Genomic DNA, 26,431 nt, shown 5'->3' with positions numbered 1-26,431 from the left:
TGCTTAATGCCCTAGTGTGCGCGCGCACGTATGCTGCCTCTGTGGATATATTTTGTGCGGGTGGCTGGGTGCATTTGTTTACTTGTGTGTGTGTGTACACTACACACACACTATATGATTGTATGTTTGCTTATATGCAAACTCTCTCTTTGTGTGTGTGTGTGTGTGTGTGTGTGTGTGTGTGTGTGTGTGTGTGTGTGTGTGTGTGTGTGTGTGTGTGTGTGTGTGTGTGTGTGTGTGTGTGTGTGTGTGTGTGTGTGTGTGTGTGTGTGTGTGTGTGTGTGTGTGTGTGTGTGTGTGTGTGTGTGTGTGTGTGTGTGTGTGTGTGTGTGTGTGTGCGTGCGTGCGTGCGTGCGCGCGTGTGCGTTTGGGTGGGGGGGTTACTCAATGTCATCCTATAAGAACTTTCCCATCCCGTTGGTGCACATACAGCCCAAAACCAGCTGGGATGTTTCCCGATGGTAGCAACATCCTCCTGACGGTCTGTCTGGCGGTGTGGAAAGGAACTATGGGCATTAACCCATTTAGACCTGAGCTCCATTCTACAAAATGTCCTCTAAATCAGGGGTTCTCAACCCGTGGGTCGCGACCCCTCGGGGGGGTCGCCAAATTATTTTAGGGGGTCCCCAAATTATTTTCAAAAAAAAAAGAAGAAAAAAAATGATTTTTTTTTAAATTTTATTTTCACGATTTTTCAAAAATAGCAGACCTACAAGCTCGTAGCGCGCCACTCGGTGGCGCGCTACGAACTTGTAGATCTGCTATTTTTAAATGGCTAAATTATAACAATGCTTAAAACACCAAAAGGGGTTCCCGCCCAAAATGGTTTAAGGTTATTGTAGCAGTCAATTTATATTGGGGGTCGGGAGGGGGCGGGGCGGGGGTCCCGAGACATTGCCAAAGAATTTCTGGGGGTCCCCGGCCAAAAACGTTGAGAACCCCTGCTCTAAATCATGACAGTTTTCTGAAAAACTCTGTCAGTCATTCTCAAACTATTTCATGTCAAGGAGCACCAGATGTATCTGTATTTGGCCGCCGACCCCCATCTGAAAATATGCAGTTCCAGGGACCCTCCAGAAGCAAAGATTTGAGTTAAAAATGTTTAAAAACATTTTCACGATTTAAAAAAAATAGCAGACCTACCGAGTGCCGCACTATGAGCTTGTAGATCTGCTATTTTTCAATAGCATAACATAATGCTTAAAACACCAAAAGGGGTTCCCACCCAAAATGGGTTAACTCAAGTACCGGATTACAAGCTCACAATGTGTCGCAAATAGATCTGCTATTATCAAGAGATTGTTTTCATAGTTTTGAAAACTTGAAATGGGACATTCTGCATAATAAATACCACTTTTTTGACACCAGTACTTTTAGAATTTTAATTTTTTAAGTGCATTTTTATAATTCCGTATTTCTTTACTTATTGATACTGCAGTATTGATACTTCTACTTAAGTAAAAAAAAGAAATGTGAGTACTTTTTCCACCACGGGGTATTTCCTGATGGTAGCAACAAACTGACAGTGCACGTGCGCACACACACGGAAACACACACACACACACACACACACACACACGCACACGCACACACACACACACACACACACACCACTACACCACAGCCTGTGTGTCATTGACCTGCAGTAGGGGAAAGACCGGGGGTTTGGGGGGTGGATGGGAAAGAGGTCTCTAGGAGAGAGAGAGAGAGAGAGATAGATGGCAGGATTACAGACAGTCAGGAGGAGGTAATGGAGGGAGGGCTAAAGTGGGGAATGAAGTTTCTGTGTTTGTGATCCGTCTGTTTCTCCTTCTCTCTCCCTGACACTTTGTGTACATTCCTGTTGCTTTTTGCTTTTGCTTTGGGGTAACAATGGGATTGTTTCCTGGAACAGGGGCTGTCACAAATATTACAACATCGTCTGAATCGCAATCGTTTGAGATAATCGTTTTCCGTGTTGAAAAATGTTCGTATCCTAGCCCATTTTGACCTGAGATCAGATTCTAAAAATGTCTTCCACATCCTGACAGTTTTCTGAAAAAGCTATGTTTCTATGTCAGTCGTTCTTCGGTTTTTCAAAAATAGCAGACCTACAAGCTCGTAGCGCGCCACTCGGTGGCGCGCTATGAGCTTGTAGATCTGCTATTTTTCAATAGCTAAAGCATAACATAATGCTAACACCAAAAGGGGTTCCCGCCCCAAAATGGGCTAGGGATGTCCCGATACACTTTTTTCCGTCCCCGATCCGATCCCAATACCACAATGTCAGTGTTAGCCGATACCGAATACGGATACCATGGGCTCCATTTCCGTCACCGCTAAACCCCTTATCCCAAACTTCTTTGTCTTTTTTTTTTACTATTTTGCAAAACATTTTTGAATAGTTCAAATGGCCAGTCTACAAGCTCACAACGTGTCAATGTAGATTGGCTAGTTGAACTATTCAAAAATGTTTTTCAAAATAGTAAAAAAAGGCAAAGAAGTTTAGGGATAAGGGGTTTAGCGGTGACGAAAATGGAGCCCCATGTGTTGTGTTTATAGCAGTCTCCTCACTCGTACAGTATGTGCACTTGCAGTTTGGGCAACTCGAAAGCAAACTCCACAACCACATGCCCCAACATTTGATTTACCTGCCATAGTCTCAACCCCTTACTAGGGGTAGGACGATATGGGTTCCTCACGATACGATATATATCGCGATATTAGGCCCTCGATAACGATAATATCACGATATTCGATATATTTGCGATATATCGATATATTGTATGAAATTTCATCAACGATATATCACGATATCTGCAACTACAAAATACTTGGAACTGAAAAAATGCAGCATTTTGTATTCCCACAAAGCTGTTTGGAGACTTTAGACAAATCACCATCCAGTAATTCAGTACTTCTGGTTGCTGTGGAATCTGAGTGGGATTTGCTTTATTTTAGCTGTCATTTCTTATGAACAACATTTCTAAAAAAATTCCGATATCGATATTTTAATAATCAATATCGATTATTTATCGCGGGAGGACGTATCGATATATATCGCCATATCGATATTTTAGCACACCCCTAGTCTCAACCCCTTACCCCTGTGTCGGATCGGTGGTTAGACTGGCATATACCGATAGCGATACCATACCGATACTTTTCAGATACCGGGACATCTCTAGTTCGTACATATACAAAAAAAGCTGAAATAGCTGATCTACAAGCTTACAACGCGTGACCTTCGTGACTCACTGTAAGCTTGTAGATCAGCTATTTCCGCAATTGTGTTTAATAGTATAAGATTAATGACTATGTCATATCTTCCCTGTGCATTTTTTTTATTACAAGGCAAACAGACTATTTTCTAAATGTATTTTATTCATATGATCCAGAGTTCAATGCCAAAAACACATTTAAAAAGTTCATCGCAATTATTAGTGACAATTAATCGTCAACTCAAATGTGTAATTGTGACAGCCCTATTTGGGAATTTAACTGCATGTGAAACAGTTGCACACTGTGTGTGTGTGTGTGTGTGTGTGTGTGTGTGTGTGTGTGTGTCGTGTGTGTTGTGTGTGTGTGTCGTGTGTGTTGTGTGTGGGGCCACCGTGTCTCCTGACCGTTGCACATCTCCTCCTCTGCACTGCTTCCTTGTTCCTGCCACTCTCCTCTCCTCTCCTCTCCCCCTTACCACCCTCCACTCCTCCCCCTGACCACCCTCCTCTCCTCCCCCTGACCACCCTCCTCTCCTCTCCCCCTGACCACCCTCCTCTCCTCCCCCTGACCACCCTCCTCTCCTCCCCCTGACCACCCCTCCTCTCCTCTCCTCCTCCCCTGACCACCCTCCTCCTCTCCTCCTCCTCTCCCCCCTGTCCACCCTGCCTCTCCCCAGGTGAATCTAGCCTACGCCTATGAGACCAAGGACGCGCTGTGCCTGGTGCTGACCATCATGAACGGCGGCGACCTCAAGTTCCACATCTACAACATGGGCAACTCGGGCTTCGACGAGCAGAGGGCCATCTTCTACGCGGCGGAGATCTGCTGCGGCCTGGAGGACCTGCACCGCGAGAGGATCGTCTACAGGTACTGACCTCTTAACTCACTGGACTACGCAGTGTGCGGCACAGGGGGGGGGGGGGTCACATCCAGTGGGCGGCGTAGGGGGGCAGTGTTGTTTTCGTCGACCTAAAACTAAGACGAAAAATGTTCGTCGACTACCTTTTTTCACTGACGAAAACTAAAAGGAAACTAAATGAAAACTATGCTACGATGACTAAAACTAAAAGACTGACAATTTCGTCAACAGATAAAAACTAGACTAAAATGTTAGGAAGGGACTATAGTGGACAAGAGATCCAGTATAAGTAATTTTACACTTGGTTTCATGCTGAAAATAGCAGATCTACAAGCTCACAACGCGTCGCGCTGCGACGCGTTGTGAGCTTGTAGATCTGCTATTTTCAGAAAGTGTAAAATCAGTCATTAAGACGGCATCAAGCCCCGCCAAAAAACATTTTAGTCGACTAAAACAGCCGTAGATTTGGTCGACTAAAATCTTATGATATTTAGTCGACTAAAACTAGACTAACACTAAGACATTCCTGGTGACTAAAATGTGACTAAAACTAAAGGGAAACTATTCAAAAGACTATGACTAAAACTAAAATTGCTGCCAAAAACAACACTGCAGGGGGGGCTTATGGTAATTGCCACCCCCTAGTGTTCACATTTAAAGGGCAAACTTTTGTTTTGTTTTTTCAACCATGGTTCATGTTTTAGGTTGTTCTGAGAGAAAGTAAAAGATGAGTGTTATTTTATTTATTTTATTTATTTTATTTATTTTATTTATTTTATTTATTTTATTTATTTTATTTATTTTATTTATTTTATTTATTTTATTTATTTTATTTATTTTATTTATTTTATTTATTTTATTTATTTTATTTATTTTATTTATTTTATTTATTTTATTTATTTTATTTATTTTATTTATTTTATTTATTTTATCTCCATTTGCTGCATTCTTTCGTTTTAGCAATTTTAGCAATTTTTGACAGAAGGGGGGGGGGGGGGGGGGGCATTCGAACATGGGCCTAAACCCTAAATACTATTTTTTAAATATAATGTTACGGTGATTTCTTTATTAATATTTACTATAGTCCTACTAGACCCCAAGAAATTACATCTGGCCACAAAAGATCACAGGATCTACTGAATGTGAAGGTATGAGGTACTAGGGGGATGCCACACTGTGTGCCATAGGCTCCTGTCACCTCCTTCACATTCAGTAGATCCTGTGATCTTTTGTGGGCAGATTTATTTGGGATCGAGGTCATTGAATTTATTTTTATTTTTCGTTTTTTAATGTCATATGAAAGCTTCAAATTGACATCGGTTGTTCAGTTTGACCCACCAGTTTTGGAGATATGGCTTATAGAGTAATGTCTTGCAGAGAAACAACGAGTTGACAAAACAGGCTTGAAAAAGGTTAATGTTTAAGCATTTATTTCATATTATTTACATGTCGATTTCAGCTCTGACACTTATTTCAGACATGCTCTAGTATGTCTAGAGTCGGCCTGTGCTATTAACTCATTTTGGATAAAAACAAAAGAAAAGAAAAAAAACTGTTTTTCTCCACAGTTAGTCTTGCCGCCATGACTGTCTCTGTATCAAAAAGAGCCCCATTTATTCCCATGTTCGAATGCCCCCGGCCCCTGTCAAAGATAGCTAAAATCGCTAAAACGAAAGAAAGCAGCAAATAAAATAATAATAATACTCATCTTTTACTTTCTCTAATAACAACCTAAAACATGAACTTTGGTTGAAAAAAAACCAAAGCTGTCCTTTAACCTAAAATTCTATGCATATTGTCCCCAACTCCAACATTTTCAAACACTTAACCTTTTCGCCCCCCAAACAAATAGCAAAAATAGTTGATCTATTAGCTCTTACAGGATTTCAGCCCCTTAACCCATTTTGAGCGGGAACCCCTTTTGGTGTTAGAGAGCAGATCTACAAGCTCATAGCGCGCCACCGAGTGGCGCGCTACGAGCTTGTAGATCTGCTATTTTTGAAAAATCGAAGAACGACTGACATAGAAACATAGCTTTTTCAGAAAACTGTCAGGATGTAGAAGACATTTTTAGAATCTGATCTCAGGTCAAAATGGGTTAACCCTCTCTCCACGTCCCTGCCTATTATAGACCCACGTATTTGTTTACAGAACATCGAGACTGGATGTACCAGTTGCATGTAATCAATTCCCAAACCCTGGAGGCGGGGGAGGTTTTGAGGACAACTGGTTTTTGAGAATCAACCCGATTTATGTTTACACACAACAGAAACCCAACCGAGTACATATATTATGTCAAGAGGGAGAGAGAGATCGGCGTAAACATCCTAAACTTGAGAGGAAAAATACGGCTACAAGTTTGATGGAATGCATTTTCACACGTTAGTTAGTGCTCATGAGGACTAGCGGTCGCCGGTTGGGATCTTTTGCAGTCAGTGTTGATTTCGTTGACTAAAACTATGACGAAAAATGTTCGTCTACTACCTTTGTTCACTGATGAAAACAAAATGGAAACTAAATGAAAGCTAAGCCATGATGACTAATAATAAGACTAAGACTAAATATATTGACAATTTCGTCAACAAATAGAAACTAGATTAAAATGTTAGGAAGGGACTAGTGGACAAGAGATCCAGTATAAGTAATTTTACACATGGTTGCATGCTGAAAATAGCAGCTCTACAAGCTCAGATCGGCTTGTAGATCTGCTATTTTCACCAAGTGTAAAATCAGCCATTACGACGGCATCGATGCCCGCCGAAATACATTTTTAGTCGACTAAATCAACTGCAAAGACTAAATGACTAAACTAAAATAAGAAATTTGCTGCCAAAAACACTGCTGCCTGTGTGTGGGGCAGCGGTGGCCGAACGGTTTGCGGAGCGGTCTTGTTATCGGAAGGTCGCCAGTTCGAATCCCCGGACCGGCACGTTAAAATTACCACCGCTGAAGTGCCCTTGAGCAAGGCATTGAACCCCTACCATGAAATGTTCTATGAGCAGGGTCTGGCTGTAAACAAGCATCTCGAGCTTAGTCCATTCACCCTGGGTAAACAAAGAACTTTGCTTTGCTTTGTGCATCATTATTCTGCATGGTCCCGTGCACAGACAGCACACACCCCTGTCGTCATAAACCACTTCCATGTCAAGCAGTCTTGACCCTTTACCCAATAAATCTTTAACTGCCAGTGTACTTTCCTGCTGCATCAGTGCCCTCTGTTCAGGTTCCCCCATGTGGCACGTAGCCTGTGATACATGTTTCTGCTCGCGCTATGCCGCTATTCATACGGTGTCTTGAACACCTCTGCAGTCTATCGAATTCCAATCCATGATCTCGCCATCCTTGCGCTTTGGAGGACCCATCTGTTATCTTGGTTAGAGGGCCTCGATTACTGAAAAAAACAGAAAAAGGAAAACCAAGGCTGAATATACTGTGTGCATCCATTGGCTCTGCCAAGCAGGTGTCTAGTCACACACACACCTAGCTCTGGGTCTAACTGGAAAAATGAGCAATTTTCCAAATATCTGACACATTAGCTCAGGCTACAGCTTAGGCTACTGGCACCGGATGAAAAATGGCTTACAAAATCGTGGGATAATTGCTAAATGAAAGATAAGCTATGATGACTAAGACTAAATATATTGACAATTTCGTTTTGTTTTATTTTGACGTCATACAGGAGAAACAAGTAACATCATGTTCATGTTCAGTCGTTTCGACCTATTTCCACTGCAGTCCTTTTTGGTCTGAGACAAACAACATTGCAACAACACACATGGAGGCAATACAGTACATCAATATTTGTATTTGTATTTATTTATTCAGCACAATATAAAAAACAACACAGTGAACATATACATATAAGAGGGGTAAAGTGCTAGGCTGAGGCAAAAAAGCCCAAGGGGCTTATACGAGGCCTCTACCTATGTAAATCAAAAATGAAACATTGTACAAGAGATATAGAATATCCAGAAGACATAATTGCAGTATATAAAACAAGAACAAAACAAAACAAAAAAACCAACAAGAACATGATTAGAATTATAGGTTATCTACATGATTAGAGAAAAGAAGAGATGATACAAAGAAATATAATTAAGTAATCTGGTCAATTAAGTGGGTCCTAAACTTATGTTTGAAATTATTCAATGAAGTAGAATTCGATGAGATTGCTGTATAGGTGTTCCATAGCTGGGCCCCCCTGTATCTGATGGAGAACTGACACAGACCAGTACGGAACTTTGGGAGATGTAAATGATTTGCCTGTCTCGTATTGAAATGGTGCACATCACTGTTGAACTGGAAAAAGTCTTTACATGGCAAAGAAAATGAAACCAATACACCAATGGAGAGCTACACTACCTACAGCATAAATACATAGCATCACATTCTACATTCTAGCATGGCATCACCATCATCTCTATCGGTGTATAACTGTCGTTTGGGGTTTGCAGAAGGTGCCATATCCGTTTCCTGTTCCGGTTCGTAATCATAAAGGTTCTGTTTGAATAGAAAAAAAAGACAAATCATCATGGAGACTTATTATTTGTTGTTTGTTTGTTTGTTTGTTTTCCAGGGATTTGAAGCCTGAAAACATCCTCCTGGATGATCGTGGTAAGTCCCAGATCAGGAGTGCACTTCCCCATTACAATCAGAACTGCAGACTCACTCCCACCATCCGCCGTAGTCTGAAAACCCACCTCTTCAGACTCCATTTTAGCCGTAGCCCTGACGACCTTACAGGCGTATGCAAAGGCTTGATTGATTGATTGATTGATTGATTGAAAAATGTATTAACAGTTTGCAGAATTACAGTACATTTCAAGCACAAACTCAATACAAAGGCTGTTAACTGTGAGTGGACGACCCAATTAAGCATTACACTTGTTTACAACAGGGTCCACCATGTTCAATTCATCAAAAATTTATGTCATTTAGATAGTATTTTATGTAGACATATCACTCTATAGCAGTGGTTCCCAAACTGTGGTGCGTGCACCCCTTGTGGTGCGCAAGCACCTTCCAGGGGGTGCGCGACATGAAAAGGCTAATGGTGGTGCTATGGTTTTATTTTAAACATATTAACATATTATGCCAATATATGGCAAGTATATGCAGAATATAGCATATGCTGCATATATATACACCATGTTCAGGTTCATATATGTGCATATATGTGGATAAATAGGAAATATATATCTCTATATAGCTTATGCAATTTATATTTCCATGTGGGGGGTGCGTCAGCTAGGTTGGGAGGTAACGGGGGGTGCACGGCCAAAAAGGTTTGGGAACCACTGCTCTATAGTGTATACGCATATAGTTTCATTATTATTCCACTGTTAGACGGATGTTAGGTTCTTAGCTTATTTATGTATTTGATGATTACCATGTGTTGTTGTTCTTGCTTACTGTATTCTGGATTAAGAGCATCTCCAAATGCCTAAATTGTAATTGTAAATTGTTCCACTCGGGTACAAGGTGACTTCAAAGGATCCCTGGCTAATAAGTGCCTTGATACATTATAACTGCCCTCTATAGCTAAAATAATGAAAACAATGAAAACACCTTAAATGTTTTGTACATGACTGCTCCCGTCGCAGGTTGATGACATCATATGCCCATGTGTGATCCAGCCCTATGGAATGCATATGCTAATAAAAAAAAACAACGTAATACTTCCTAAGGTTACTATGAGCATCAAAGCAATATTTTAAATCCTTTTTTATTAGCACAGGTATTCCATATTATTATTCCATAGGGCTTTACCACACATGGGCAAATAACATCAACTTGCGACGGGAGTTGGCTCTATTGAGTGAAAGATGATATTTCTAAAAGAAATGAAATATTTAAAGTATTTAGATTTTTATAATTATAATGTATTAACCCATTTTGGGCGGGAACCCCTTTTGGTGTTAGCATTATGTTATGCTTTAGCTATTGAAAAATAGCAGAGCTACGAGCTTGTAGGTCTGATATTTTTGAAAAATCGAAAGTCGAAGAACGACTGACATAGAAACATAGCTTTTTCAGAAAACTGTCAGGATGTAGTAGACATTTTTAGAATCTGATCTCAGGTCAAAATGGGTTAAGCCATATTTGGCATATTAGCCAGGGATCCTTGTATATTGACGAGACATCTTGTGTAGTTGCTCCGTTGAAATGATAAATTATACAGATCAAGGTCTCTAGTGAAATATACATTACTGGTATGGGATATTTGTTGCCATTTTGCAGTAGGGTGGGCTGCAGCCAGAGGACAGAGGTCTATTTGGGGGTGCTTGTCATGGGATAACCCATTTAGGCCTGACGTCGAAATAAAAAAAAAGTCCTCTGAAATAATATATATTCAAAGATTTGTGCCGCATTTTCACGATTTTTCAAAAAATAGCAGACCTACAAGCTCGTAGCGCGCCACCCGGTGGCGCGCTACGAGCTTGTAGATCTGCTATTTTTCAATAGCTAAAGTATAACATAATGCTTAGTTAAAACACCAAAAAGGGGTTCCCGCCCAAAATGGGATAATTTGGGAACCCCCTCCACGCTGTATGATGCCATGTGCCCCCCAGGACGGAGTGCAAATCCTATAATGAACCCATGAATGGTGTCTCTTCTTGTGCTGTGTAACTGTATAGGACACATCCGCATCTCAGACCTGGGCCTGGCCGTCCAGATCCCTGACGCCGAGACGATACGAGGGCGCGTTGGGACTGTCGGTTACATGGGTAAGACTGACTGACTGATTGATTGATTGATTTTGATTGAAATATTTATTAACAGTTTGCAGAATTACAGTACATTTCAAGCACAAACTCAATACAAAGGCTGTTAACTGTGAGTGGACGACCCAATTAAGCATTACACTTGTTTACAATAGGGTCCACCATGTTCAATTCATCAAAACATTTAGAGACGTACAAATAGACACTTCTATATAGACAAAGGACAGAACAGGAATTCATCATAATGGAGGTAAAAAGGAAAAGAAACATATACAGTGAGGGAAAAAGGGGGGGGGCGGGGCGGTGGGGGGGGATTCAGAATTTACGGGGGCCAGTTTCGAATTGCAGCCATCCGTAGGTGCCCTTTGAGAGCGGTTTTGAAGGAGTCAAGGGATTCGCATGTCTTAATGACTGTTGGTAGGGCGTTCCACATTTTGGTGGTCACGGATCAATGGATGAGATTAAAACGTATACGCAGCACCAGCACCACTTCCCTTTCTGCTAATATTTGTCATTCACCTCCTTTCTCATCATGTGAGACATTTTAAGTCTTGTATCTTTCAACTATAAGGGCTGCGTGATTAACACATCTGTATGTGATCACGTTGCTTGCCGTAAGTAGTTGGCTGTCCAAAGAATGACTGTTATTTTATTGAGTGTGATTTACTGGGTGCTGGTTATTCTCCCCTTTCTGCCTCTCTCTCTCTCTGTCTCTGTCTCTCTCTCTCTCTCTCTCTCTCTCTCTCTCTCTCTGAGTCGATCCAGAGTGAAAGCCCAGCTTTCCGTTTTGCCTTTTCTTTTTTTAAATTAAATTAATCATTGTTTTTCTTCCTCTTTCTACCTCCTTTCTTTTTAATCTCCTCGCTGCGACGTGACGACGTCGTCTGGCCACTCTTTCCCATCTCCTCCTCTTCGTCTCGGTACGGTGGTGACTCTCTCCTCCTCCTCCTCCTCTCCTCTTCCATGAAGCTCCCGAGGTCATCCAGAACGAGAGCTACAGCTTCAGCCCGGACTGGTGGGGGCTGGGCTGCCTGGTGTTCGAGATGATCCAGGGCCAGTCGCCCTTCCGCAAGCGCAAGGAGCGCGTCAAGCGGGAGGAGGTGGACAGGCGGGTGCGCGAGGACCCGGAGGAGTACTCCGACAAGTTCTCCGAGGAGGCCAAGGACATCTGCAGACAGGTGAGACATGAGGGACGAGCAGAGGAAAGGCCGATTGAGGCCCATTTAAAAACATCAAATAAAATTTAAAAAAAAAAATCGAAATCCTCCAGTTTTCTGAAATACATAAATTTCACGATTTAAAAAAAAATAGCAGACCTACAAGCTCGTAGCGCGCCACTCAGTGGCGCGCTATGAGCTTGTAGATCTGCTATTTTTCAATAGCTAAATTATAACAATGTTTAAAACATCAAAAGGGGTTCCCGCCCAAAATGGGTAAAAAAAAAAAAGTCTTCTAAATCCTAAAAAGTTTTCTGAAAAAAACTCATGTTTCTTTCAGAAACATGTCTGTGGGTGCTCAACCTTTTTCATGTCAAGGACCCCCAGAATTATCTGTATTTGGCCCCCGTACCCCAATCTGAAAATATGTCTTTGAACAAATCATTGGGAGGCTACGGACAACTTCAAAGAGAGGATCTGGAAGTCTCTTTTATTTAGGTCAAGTCGTATGGAATCTGTTGATATTTATCTTATTATAAAAATAAATAATCCAAACAATGCGACTCCAATCTGGATTGGCCACACATCGGAAAACAGAGCCCTTTAGTGTACTATAAGGTCTAGTGCACCGTACATAATTTATCTGGATTAGGTTAGGTGTTGTTTATCTACTCTCGGGCCTGAGAAGACTTTAGGTCTCTCTTTCTCTCTGTTTCCTTTTCTCTCTTGCTCCACACAGTCAGTCCCACACTCTAAAACTCCCAGCAGCCCCTGAAGTATATATTCTCTCTAAAAGAGGGAACCACTGTTTCGCTTCGTTCCCGAGCAGAGAGTGGGGGGGAGGGGACATTTATTTGTGTGACGCGTGTGGAACATTCTGACCTCGAGTTCAGCAGAGTCAAAAGACTCCCCGAGGAGGCAGAGAGAGAGAGGAAGAACAGGGGAGTGGGGCCGGGGGGGGGGAGAGCATCTGAAGAAGAAACATAATGAGTGAGAGGTGTCTTGGAGGGGTGCTACCGTGCTAGCCCACTCCTATGTCCAGCTTTTGGTTTTGTGTGTCCACAAACGTTGTCCTACACAAACATTCAATTCCCGTTGACAATGAATGAACAATCGTACGTCGTAGTGTAAACACAAACATTGCGTAACACGGACATTGATGACGAAGGTGAGCACGCAAATTGTGATTGGCCGGTATTTGGGATGTCCCGATGTCGCTTCCGCTCCTGATCCGATCCCTCAATTTCTGTGTTAGCCGATACCGATACCAGTGTCGTGATCTCATGTTGTGTTTATAGCTATCTAGCTATATATCTCGTGTTGTGTTTATAGCAGACTCCTCACTCAAATGTGCACTTGCAGTTTGGGCAACTCCAAAGCAAACTCCACATGCCCCAACATTTTATTTACCTGCCATAGTGTCAACCCCTTACCCCTGTGTCGGATCGGTGGTTAGACTGGCATATTCACCGATACCGATATGACCCGATATGACAAATAAGGGCCGATCCGATACTTTTCCCGATACCGATACAGTATCGGGACATCTCTAGCCGGTATGATGATAAGAGCGACCCTCACTTTACACGGGTGTGATTCTTTCTTTTATCAGCTAGATGGATATCACCACCACAGACCAAAATAGACATGTGATCGGAGCTGTCAAGAGGAGAGAGTGAGAATGAGATTTGGCTTTTTGAAGCCTGCGGTGAATTTATATAAACAGTTCGGGGACTGCAGGAACTAGAGAAAGAGAGAGGGGGATTACACGGTGAGAAGGAAGGAACCCGAGAGAGAGAGCAGGAGGCAGGGAAGTGCTATCAGAGCGCTGGGATAAGCCAGGCCGCCGCCAGCGCCCGCAGGGTGACAGCGGACGCAGTCGGCATGCCCGCTGAAAACCAGCGGTGGAAAAAAAGTAACTTAGTACATTTACTTAAAGATGGAGTGCCGTGATATTTCCTCCCCTATAACATGATCATCATGAACTATGATTATACTAGGAGGAAGATGTTTTTCAAAAAGTGTTAAAATTATGTTTTTATATGTGGCCACACCCACCAGTTCCTTAAGTATACCTGGTTTTCACCTTAGCACCACCCACCTGAACTTAAGCCTCGCCCACAGCTGTTGTTGTATGATAGAATAGGATTATGATGTCACTAAAATTGTGTTATTTCGATTGGGCCTTTTGACTCAAAGGCTTTCAGGAAGAAACCAAAAATACACAGGGAAGACATATTTGAATATTATAACCACACCTGGGGGTCTATTAGAGTAATGTTAACTCTATAGACACATGCAAAACTGAAAAAGTACAAAAATCACGGCAAGTTCGTGCTAGAAGGCTTTCTTACCTTTAGTTGTATTTGCTCCGTCGCCACCAAAGTGGTCCAGGTGTTATTTTGTGCAAAAACGCATTATTGGCTATTTCCCCTACCCGACCATTATTATAAGCCCTCAATGGGGTGTTGGGTTTTAGTGCTAATTCACGTAATTCCATCGCTCGGAAATCAATTATTTTTGTATATATATCCTCTCTTCATAATGCAATTAGTATCCCAAGAGGCACACTTTACTCCATAGTAACGCTGTTGCCGTGTTCCAGCCGCAAAGCGCGAACTCTCGTCTATCGCGAGACTTCGCGAGCTCCGTCCACTTGCAAGGAGCTCGCAAAGTATTTTTTTGAGTGGTGCAACCACTCCAAGGAACAGCAATGTCCGTCCTAACCTATGTGACTATGAGTACCAGTAGGGGCAAAAGTGATGCTGTTGTGCCAGAAACAGAGAGAGAGAGAGATAGTGCTGCACTGTTGCCTGCTAATGAGAGAGAGAGAGGGGGGGGTTGCACCACTCAGTTCACACGGGTGTGATTTTTTACTTGTAACAGAGTATTCCTTCATGGCAACATCGACACTTTTTACCCAAGTAAAGAAAGACAATGTGAGTACTTTTAGAGTGGTGTAAACCACTCCTACAACTGGCTTTGTTAGTTTACGTGTCTGTCTGTCTGTTCGTACCAAAAAATGAGCATGGTTGCTATGGTCACCCAGTTAACACGGGTGTGATTTCATTACGTCAGACATTACGTCAGACCACAGCTGATCAGTCTATATAAGACCTTACACCACTCAGTTCACACGGGTGTGATTTCATTACGTCAGACATTACGTCAGACCACAGTTGATCAGTCTATATAAGACCTTACACCACTCAGTTCACACGGGTGTGATTTCATTACGTCAGACATTACGTCAGACCACAGTTGATCAGTCTATATAAGACCTTACACCACTCAGTTCACACGGGTGTGATTTTTTTCCCACCACTGTCTGCTGAGAAGCAGTGACCCAGTAAGAATGGCCGTCCTCCCGAGGAGGGCCTTGACGAGGCCTCTGTGCTGTATCGACTAGACGGGGGTGCTGCTCACATTATCCAGAGGCTCTGATGGAGACAGCCACGCTGCTCTGTTATTCCTACTGTGGCAGTGCTGTGATTTAAGCTCTAGCTGTGTGTGGGTGTGTGTGTGGGACTGTGGGTGTGTGGGTGTGGGTGTGTGTGTGCCCACGTGCACGTGTGATGAGATTTGTGTGCAGTCCTCATGCGATCATGATGGAGGGTCAGACTTAAACACAACACAAGGATTATAATGTGTGGATGGTGTGCACGTGCATGTGTTTGTTTGTTTGTGTGTGTGTGCACATGCACTTTGTATCCACTCTGAGATGGGAGGATTAGAGCGGCGATAAATGTGTCAGTGAGTTAACCAACATCACGTAAGCCTGTGTGTATGCTGCTGTGTTTTGGGGATTTACTGAGGTTAGAGGCTGATGCAGAACTAGCTCTGTGTTTTTTAACACGAAGCCCTCCGTCCGTTCACGCAGATCACGCGTAAATGAGCTTTAGTCTGGCCGCCTGCCTATCCCGTAAATTACGTGATAAGAGTCTTATGTTATTTAATCCGTCTTTTGATCGGATCGAGTCGATAGCCGAGTGCCGTTAGCATCCCAGTGTAAAGTGTGACACTGGACGGCGCCATCTTAAGTTGCGCGCGACGTCCACGTGCGTTCTATGTGCAGCTTTTAATGGCGTGTATCTCCAAATCGGCGCAATGAATGTTGTTTCTGGTCAAAACAAGGTTTTTCAACGGCCGACAGCCAGCGCTGTGATACTCGCGGTCGGGTTTTTTCTGCAACGAGCGAGAGAACAACAACAGGTCAAGACACCACACACACTATTACGTCATCGCAACATCCGGTTACGGATATTTGGCTCTTCAAAATAAGTGTTGATCATGTTAACCAATTTCAGACCAGCTATAAGGTGACACAGATGCGTTCACCTTATACTGTAGCTTTTAACCACTTTAGCCATTATTTTAAACTTTAGCCTTTATATATATATATATATATATATATATATATCACAGCAAACGCTTTAACTCAAATCTTTGCTTCTGGGGGGTCCCTGAAACAACATATTTTCAGATGGGGGGGGGGGGGGGGTTGGTGGCCAAATACATAATATTTGGGGTCCTTGATATAAAATGGTTTGAGAACGACTGACATAGAAACATCGATTTTTCTGAAAACTGCCAGAAGTGGATCAAGGACAACTCTTGTTATGCACGTTAGATGTTTTTGCGGGTCAGTAAAGGCCTATTCATAGTCCAGTTTTCGGTGTAAAAACAGAGATGTGTTTGCGGCTCAGTGACGTCATGTTGCAGTTTTCGGTGGTCACCTCTTCGCCGAAAACTGGAGTATATGAATAGGCCTTAAAACTCTTCACTTCCTCTTCCTGTGTTGGCTCAGCTGCTGTCCAAGGACCCCAAGGAGCGGCTGGGGTGCCAGGGCAGCGGGGGCGTGGAGGTGAAGCAGCATCCCATCTTCAGAAACATCAACTTCAAGAGGCTGGAGGCCAACATGCTGGACCCTCCCTTCAGTCCCGACGTAAGCATCACACACACACACACACACACACACACACACACACACACACACACACACACACACACACACACACACACACACACACACACACACACACACTATGCCAGTAAGACGCCTGAGGGCGAGAAGCGACCTCGCATCCGCCTGGGTGACAGCAGACTGCTGGGCGAGCGCTGGTGCTTTGGCATGGGGGGGTAAGATCTTAATTTTCGGGCCTGTTGAGAACTGTTTTCGCTGGTTGCCGGGCGTGGCTGCACTAATAACTTTGGGGCTGGCCCGTCTAGAGTTTAAATGGACAGGTATCAGTCAAAAGGGAGACATCGAAGAGGAAGGATGGATGGGGAAGGATCAACATGTCAGAACAGGTCAGCTCCATATATGGAGCTGTGGCCAAGGAGCGCACCATGTGGGCTTTTATGTGATGTGACAGACAAGACAGTGCACTTTTCATTCCATTTTATTCCTCATACAAAGATGCCATCGCCTGGCCCCTGTATCTCAAATGGTCAAATACATATTTGATTATAATATTTTTATATATATATAATATATATTTCTGTATAATCAGCAAAATGTAGATTTTTATGTTAGACACTAAGGGAAATTAAGCTTAACATTTTTTAGTTCATCAACTAACCGTTTAATCGATCGATAAGGTTATTCATTATCAATGACTGAATGCATCGATAAATATATTATCATCACAATACGATATTACTGTCAAAAAATAGACATCAATGTTTTTGCTTAACCCCTTCAGGCCGGGAACCCATTTTGGGGTTCTGTAGTGTACAGTATATGTACAGTATTCAAAAATTTAAAAAAAATGTGATGCTGCTATATAAATATTTGAAGTTTTTCAGTAAACTTAGGTCAGGATTTAGAAGGCGTTTTTTAGAATCGACCTTAGGCCTAAATGGGTTAAAGAAATACATCTTGCTATTTGATTTTGTTCTTTTCAAGCCTAAAATCACTGTACTTTATTCCCCTGGAAGCTCAGAATAAGCATACAGGAAATACCATTGTCACAAATAAACAGTCACAGTGGAAGCTAGAGACCACTTGTCTCTCCCTCGTGGTCCTCCTCCTCTTACACGCTCTCTCCACGCTATAAACACTGGTTCCCAAACGTATTCATGTCAAGGACCCCCAAATTGACACTAATTAGCCCGCGGACCCCCATGTGATAAAGATATGCCAGGGACCCCATAAGAGAAGATTTTTACGGCTCTAGCAGTGATTCTCAACCCGTTTTAATTTCAAGGACCCCCAGTTTGATATGGATATTAGTCTACAGACGTCCATTGAATGGCATTTCTATCTCTGGGACCCCAATGTATATTGTAAAATCAATGTTAATTTAACTCTGAGAGTGTACAAGTGGAACCAAAGGGACCCTAATGGGTCCATTTGGTTCCTAACTATCATTTAGCTGGGGACCCCCTGGAACTCCCTCAAGGACCCTGGGTGTCCCAGACCCCACTTTGGGAACCACTGTAAATTGGACTTTTCAAAGAAAAACTGGACATTTGTCACGCTATAAATAGAGCAAGTAAGGAGATGAGACCGGACGGACCAAGAGGTTAAAATCAATACAAGAAAGCAAGAGATTAGGCCTGGGCCGTGGCTCAGCGGTCCAGGCACCTTGCTGGTAATCCAGTTCTGGCAGTGTGCCGCGGGTTCGACTCCCGATCCCGACGGCCTTTACTGCATGTCACCCCCCATCTCTCTCCCCATTTCCTGTCAGCCTACTGTCTGTCCCTCCTCCGCCACAAAAAAAAACATAAAAAAAGAAAGCAAGAGATTATCTAGATTTTATTTTTATTTTGGGTTATTTAGGTCAGTGGGCTTAAATGCTGGACTATATGTAGTGCAGTGAAGACGGCATAGGAGTGTGAATCTTTTGTTATTGAAACAAAAGTACCCGTGGTATAGGCTCTCTCTTGCGGGTCCATTTGGTTCCATTTGTACACTCTCAGAGTTTACACGCCCATTTCATTGGAACCCATTTGGACGAACCCACTCATAGTTGACCACTAGTGTTTCCAGTGAGCCAACATGTACATTCTAAAACGGTTAGTCCCAATACTTGATTCTGATTGGCTGGTTTCCGTTGTAAATCTCACGATAATCTACACCTTCAACACACACTTTATATCATTCATTCCCGCAGCTCTGTAGCTGAACTGGGGAAGGGAAGCACCTGATTGCCTTACACACCCCGGCCGTGCGGGCATCTAAGCACCAAAGACATATTCCTCCTATTCCCCCGTCACAGAGACCGTGTATTTTATAATGACTGACAGGGTCTCACTACACCTCTCAGCCATTATTAAATACCCGGTAACCTGAGACCTCTTGTGGCTTATTGCTTTAATATCAGCACCCTGACTCTGTTAGACCAGAATGGAAATGGAAATGCCTCAAACCCAGTACTGCGAGGTCCAGTTTCCATGAAGGGTCCCTGAGAGCCAAGGTCCCACCGGCCCAATGGCTAATTTGGCCCTGCTCTCTCACTGCATATCTCTCTCTCTCTGTGTGTCTCTGTCTCTCTCCCAGCCGCGGGCGGTGTACTGTAAAGACCTCTCTCTCTCTCTGTGTGTCTCTATGTCTCTCTCCCAGCCGCGGGCGGTGTACTGTAAAGACCTCTCTCTCTGTGTGTCTCTATGTCTCTCTCCCAGCCGCGGGCGGTGTACTGTAAAGACCTCTCTCTCTCTCTGTGTGTCTCTATGTCTCTCTCCCAGCCGCGGGCGGTGTACTGTAAAGACCTCTCTCTCTCTCTCTCTCTGTGTGTCTCTATGTCTCTCTCCCAGCCGTGGGCGGTGTACTGTAAAGTCCTCTCTCTCTCTCTCTGTGTGTCTCTATGTCTCTCTCCCAGCCGCGGGCGGTGTACTGTAAAGACCTCTCTCTCTCTGTGTGTCTCTATGTCTCTCTCCCAGCCGCGGGCGGTGTACTGTAAAGACCTCTCTCTCTCTCTCTCTGTCTCTGTGTCTCTCTCCCAGCCCCGGGCGGTGTACTGTAAAGACCTCTCTCTCTCTCTGTGTGTCTCTGTCTCTCTCCCAGCCGTGGGCGGTGTACTGTAAAGACCTCTCTCTCTCTGTGTGTCTATGTCTCTCTCCCAGCCCCGGGTGGTGTACTGTAAAGACCTCTCTCTCTCTCTGTGTCCCTATGTCTCTCTCCCAGCCCCGGGCGGTGTACTGTAAAGACCTCTCTCTCTCTCTGTGTGTCTATGTCTCTCTCCCAGCCCCGGGCGGTGTACTGTAAAGACCTCTCTCTCTCTCTGTGTGTCTCTATGTCTCTCTCCCAGCCCCGGGCGGTGTACTGTAAAGACCTCTCTCTCTCTGTGTCTCTATGTCTCTCTCCCAGCCCTGGGCGGTGTACTGTAAAGACCTCTCTCTCTCTCTGTGTGTCTCTATGTCTCTCTCCCAGCCGCGGGCGGTGTACTGTAAAGACCTCTCTCTCTCTCTCTGTGTGTCTATGTCTCTCTCCCAGCCCCGGGCGGTGTACTGTAAAGACCTCTCTCTCTCTCTCTCTGTGTGTCTCTATGTCTCTCTCCCAGCCGCGGGCGGTGTACTGTAAAGACCTCTCTCTCTCTCTCTGTGTGTCCCTGTGTCTCTCTCCCAGCCGCGGGCGGTGTACTGTAAAGACCTCTCTCTCTCTGTGTGTCTCTATGTCTCTCTCCCAGCCGCGGGCGGTGTACTGTAAAGACCTCTCTCTCTCTCTGTGTGTCTCTATGTCTCTCTCCCAGCCCCGGGCGGTGTACTGTAAAGACCTCTCTCTCTCTGTGTCTCTATGTCTCTCTCCCAGCCCTGGGCGGTGTACTGTAAAGACCTCTCTCTCTCTCTGTGTGTCTCTATGTCTCTCTCCCAGCCGCGGGCGGTGTACTGTAAAGACCTCTCTCTCTCTCTGTGTCTCTATGTCTCTCTCCCAGCCGCGGGCGGTGTACTGTAAAGACCTCTCTCTCTCTCTGTGTGTCTCTATGTCTCTCTCCCAGCCGCGGGCGGTGTACTGTAAAGACCTCTCTCTCTCTGTGTGTCTCTATGTCTCTCTCCCAGCCGCGGGCGGTGTACTGTAAAGACCTCTCTCTCTCTCTCTGTGTGTCTCTATGTCTCTCTCCCAGCCGCGGGCGGTGTACTGTAAAGACCTCTCTCTCTCTCTCTGTGTCCCTGTGTCTCTCTCCCAGCCCCGGGCGGTGTACTGTAAGGACGTCCTGGACATTGAGCAGTTCTCCACGGTCAAAGGGGTGAACCTGGACACCACCGACGACGACTTCTACCACAAGTTTGTCACAGGCAGTGTCTCTATCCCCTGGCAGAACGAGGTACTGCATGCAGATGATGATGATGTCATTGCCTCAAATACAGTGTGTTGCTGCAGCAGCACACTGTGTTGATTTAGTCCAGTGTTGTTTTTGGCAGCAGATTTTAGTTTTAGTCATAGTCTCTTGAATAGTTTTAATTTAGTCACATTTTAGTCACCTGGAATGTTTAGTGTTAGTCTAGTTTTAGTCGACTAAATATCATAAGATTTTAGTCGACTAAATCTACAGTTGATTTAGTCGACTAAAATGTATTTTGGCGGGCCTTGATGCCCTTCCTAACATTTTAGTCTAGTTTTTATTTGTTGACAAAATTGTCACTATATTTAGTCTCAGTTTTAGTCGTCATAGCTTAGTTTTCATTTAGTTTCCATTTAGTTTTCGTCAGTGAAAAAAGGTGGTTGACGAACGTCGACGAAATCAACACTGCATGACATCACAATATGTAAGGGATAATGTGCTGTATGGCTGAGTGGTCATTGTTTATAGATAAATCACAGACTGGCAGCCTGCAGGTGAAGGACCACTCAGCCATACATTATCACACTTATTACACGGCTACGTAAATTAATAAATTGACCCAAAACACAACAGAACAAGGTAATGAAAGTATTCCATAAGTGGCCGGCAACTGCCCAGCTGCAGCACAGTCGGAAACCAAGGAAGTGAGTTTGGTCTATTCCTCGCTCAAATGTTTTCAAAAACATTTTTTGAGAGCAATGTTTAGCTGTACATGACATTGTCTGTGTGTTTTACATGGCGGTCATGTTGGAAAACGGCAGTAAATCAGCGGAGCCCAGCAGCTGCTCCGAGGGTTTTGATTAGGCACTGGTCTGTTATAGAGCCGAGCGGTCCATTATCCAGAAATAACGGACCGCTGAATTTGGCGATTGACCAATCGGAATCAAGCATTCGACCAAGCCGTGTAATATAAATGGTGAGAACTCAGAATTCAGTTCCCAGTGGATTCCCTCGCGACTCGCGTCAGTGCAGCCCAACCGCACTTGCACTTTACCATAATTACACCTTTCTGGTTGCAACATGTGACAACAGTTGTCATAACAGCACTTCTTCGAAACCCAGACTGGGCCATAATGGATGTTCAAAGCTTCAGACAATCTGCCTACAGGCAGTTTTCTGTAGATAAATGAAACAATTCAATTCAAAGGAGGCTTCATTGGTTTGAGAAAACGTAGTTGTAGTGTTCCCACGGTCATGGGAAAATGTTCTGAGATTAAAAATATGTACGTAAACAGGGGTTGAACACCAAGGTCTCAGAGGTACTTATTGCCCCGCCAGGCCCGTCGGGCTAGTACGCCAGAGACAAAAAGTTCTTATAATTGTCACGGGGGCCCGCCCCGCCCCGCCCCACCCCCTGCACTCCTTTGCATTTGAATGCCTTTTGAACTGCGCAAACGTAGACAGTCCGGACAGTGAGGACAAAAGAGGTGTTACAAATTCTTCATGGGGGCTCGAGCCCCGCAGCCCCCACAGAGATGACGTCACTGCAAGTACCGGTACTTGCCCAAAACCAAAGGTCATGCACACTTGCCCCGAAAGTTAAATCGTCCATTATAAATTGATAGGTAAAATATGAATTAACGTTCAACACTTTTTTTTAACCCATTTAGGCCTGACGTCGAAATAAAAAAAAGTCTTCTGAAAGAATATATATATTCAAAGATTTGTGCCGCATTTTTGCGATTTAAAAAAAAATAGCAGACCTACAAGCTCGTAGCGCGCCACTCGGTGGCGCACTATGAGCTTGTAGATCTGCTATTTTTCAATAGCTAAAGTATAACCTAATGCTTATAGTTAAAACACCAAAAGGGGTTCCCGTCCAGAGTGGGTTAACTTTCTGGGGCCGTGCTATAAAAAAAATGAACTCCAGCTTCCCGAAAGTTGTATTTACCTGCCAGGTGTGGGACAGGTGGGCAGCCCTTAGTGTTTACGCCTGTGTGTAACACTGTAACATAAGTCGTTTTTCGGCGAATGGCCAGCACTACTGCAGCCTAATGTATACCGGACCTGACAAGAAATAACAGATCTACAAGCTAACAACGTGCTGCAGCGTGATGCGTAGTTACCTTGTAGATCTGTTCCTTTGTCACCCGTGCGTGCAGTGCAACCTAACTCTGGACAGCAACACTGAATCATCGGTGATGAAGTGTGAGCAATATTGAACTCTTAGTTATAATAATATAACAATTGAACTAGTATCCACAATGCCTGGGAACTGTGCTTTTAATCATTTGTGGGCTTACAAATGAAAAATATAAAGGCTGCGGGGCGATAAATGTGTTTTTTTTGTGGCTTTCGCCTTTATTTTATATTTTTTATGGAGGGACAGACAGTAGGCTGACAGGAAATGGGGAGAGAGATGGGGGGGGTGACATGCAGCAAAGACCGTCGGGATCGGGAGTCGAACCCGCGGCACACTGCCAGACTGGATTACCAGCCAAGGTGCCTGGACCGCTGAGCCACGGCCCAGGCCTTGGAGTTTTTTTTAACATCAATTTAGAGTCTAAATTGGAGGAATATCTCAATTTAAAAGAACATTTAGTCATGACGCCATGTTCATGACCAAAATGTGGTCTCGCTTCCTTCCTGGACTACAAAGTCTCTCCTCCGTGCAGCCTCCCTCCTCTCCACAAGGAGCGGAAGTACACTAAAGCATGATGGGCATTGTAGGAATTCAGCAATCCATTCAAACCCTAGTCAAACACAGAGACTCAAATTTCAAATTATGCTACTGTTACAGTATCTACCACAAATACTATTAACATTGAGTGACTGAAGTTTCTTCCAGCGGTGACATGTCCCTTTAATGAGCTTTTGGTGTTAGCATTATGTTATGCTTTAGCTATTGAAAAATAGCAGATCTACAAGCTCATAGCGCGCCACCGAGTGGCGCGCTACGAGCTTGTAGGTCTGCTATTTTTGAAAAATCGAAGAACGACTGACATAGAAACATAGCCTTTTCAGAAAACTGTCAGGATGTAGAAGACGTTTTTAGAATCTGATCTCAGGTCAAAATGGGTTAACCTGGCATCATCTGTCTCCCCCTCCTCCTCCTCCTCCTCCTCCTCCGTAGATGATCGAGATGGAGTGCTTCAAGGAGATCAACGTGTACGAGACAGACGGGACACTGTGCTCTGACCTGGACGTGAACCGACCCAACCCTCCTCCCAAACGAGGCTTCTTCTATCGCCTCTTCAGACGAGAGGCAAGTCAAAGCACTCCGGCTACTGTCCGAGGGGGTGGGGGCTAAGGTACTTTCCTTTCTTCCTTCTTTCCTTCTTTCTCCCCCCCCCCCCTGCTTTTACTTTATACGCATCAGTGTTGATTTTGAGAGCACATTTTTTATTTTAGTTTCAGTCATAGTGGTCTTTTGAATAGCTTTCATTTAGTTTTTAGTCACATGCTAGTCACCTGGAATGTCTTAGTGTTTGTCTAGTTTTAGTCGACTATATATCATAAGAAAATGTATTTTGGCGGGCCTTGATGGCGTTGTCATAATGGCTAATTTTACACTAACAAATTGCCGATCTACAAGCTCACAACGCGTCGCAGCTTGTAGATCGGCTATTTTCAGCATGCAACAAAGTGTAAAATGACTTATCAACACTGCTGTCGTACAAAACCCACCCCACAAAACCCACCCCACAGCTAGGACGAAAACTAAATGGAAACTAAAAAACTATGCTACGATGACTAAAACTGAGACTAAATATACTGACAGTTTTGTCAACAAATACAAACTAGACTAAAATGTTAGGAAGGGACTAGTGCATACCTATTTACACACACCTCGACAGTGGACAAGAGATCCAGTATAAGACATTTTAGACTTGGTTGCATGCTGACAATAGCAGATCTACAAGCTCACAACGTGTCGCAGCGTGACGCGTTGTGAGCTTGTAGATCGGCTATTTTCAGCAAGTGTAAAATCAGCCATTATGACGGCATCAAGGCCAAAACACATTTCAGTCGACTAAATCAAATGTAGATTTAGTCGACTAAATTCGTATGATATTTAGTCGACTAAAACTAGACTAACACTAAAACATTCCCAGGTGACTAACTAAAATGTGACTTAAAACTAAATGAAAACCATTCAAGAGACTATAATGACTAAAAAAAACTAAAATCTAAATTTGCTGCCAAAAACAACAACAACGCTGCCCCTCCAGTCCTCCTCGGTTGAACTTGCAGGCAGGGGATCATGTGAGGAGCCGAAGCAGCAGCAGCAGCAGCAGGGCCATGACCGGTCATGCTTTCATGTCCAATTATCTCTCCCTCCAAGTGTACACGGTGCTTAGGACCATGTGGGATACAATGGCTTTCTTTCTTTTTAACCCCCCCTCCCCCTCCCCCCCCCCCCCCTCCCCCCGGGGGGGATTGTAGAATCTCAGCCCTCTTGTTTATTCCTTTATCTTTTTTTTTTTCTCTCCCCTTTTCTTTATTAATATTTATTCCCACGTTACCTTGGCGATAGTGGGTGGAAAGTGGGTGAGGGAATTTAGGGATGCACCAAAAGGGAAATTCTTGGCCGAAACCGAATTATAGGAAACAGTTGGCCGAAAACCGAATATCCGAATATGATTAACCCATTCAGGCCTGACGTCAAAATTAAAAAAAAAAAGAAATCTAAATCATGACAATTTTCTGAAAGATTTGAAAATAGCAGACCTACAAGTTCATAGCGTGCCACTCGGTGGCGCGCTATGAGCTTGTAGATCTGCTATTTTTCAATAGCTAAATCTTAACATAATGTATGTAACCACCAAAAGGGGTTCCCGCTCAAAACGGGTTAATATTATATATCTTTTTTCCTACCATTGCTGTCATGGCCGTACCTTAAAGCTATACCTGATTTATGGCAAAATAAATGGTTATGGCAAAACGTAACTTAAATAATAATCACTATTATGAGTCCATAAAACATTTATTCAGCTCTTTTGAATCCATTAATTGCATACACTATTCGGTGATATATTTTCTGCCTATTCGGGGCCGAAACCGAATAGACCGAAAATGCATTTTTAGCCCAGCGAAATAAATGAATGCATCGGTTTAACCCATTCTGGGCGGGAACCCCTTTTGGTGTTAGCATTACGTTATGCTTTAGCTATTGAAAAATAGCAGATCTACAAGCTCATGGCGCGCCACGAGCTTGTAGGTCTGTTATTTTTGAAAAATCGAAGAACGACTGACATGGAAACA

The 26,431-nt window shown here is 43.7% G+C and overlaps 1 protein-coding gene across 1 annotated transcript in view; it reads left to right on the top strand.

The window, feature by feature from the left end:
* LOC306921358 (G protein-coupled receptor kinase 5-like) overlaps window positions 1-26,431 on the top strand; it is a 113,508-nt gene that overhangs the window by 80,588 nt on the left and 6,489 nt on the right. Inside the window, exons 7-13 of the mRNA XM_079498469.1 lie at window positions 3,878-4,068; window positions 8,637-8,674; window positions 10,699-10,788; window positions 11,755-11,963; window positions 16,750-16,887; window positions 21,071-21,208; window positions 24,300-24,431. Of these exons, the coding sequence (XP_079354595.1) occupies window positions 3,878-4,068; window positions 8,637-8,674; window positions 10,699-10,788; window positions 11,755-11,963; window positions 16,750-16,887; window positions 21,071-21,208; window positions 24,300-24,431 (936 nt within the window). The remainder of the gene's footprint in view (window positions 1-3,877; window positions 4,069-8,636; window positions 8,675-10,698; window positions 10,789-11,754; window positions 11,964-16,749; window positions 16,888-21,070; window positions 21,209-24,299; window positions 24,432-26,431) is intronic.

The sequence above is a fragment of the Electrona antarctica genome (assembly GCF_951216825.1).
Source record: "Electrona antarctica genome assembly, chromosome: 4".
In the NCBI taxonomy this organism is placed as follows: domain Eukaryota; kingdom Metazoa; phylum Chordata; class Actinopteri; order Myctophiformes; family Myctophidae; genus Electrona; species Electrona antarctica.
This window is presented reverse-complemented; position numbering and strand designations above follow the sequence as displayed.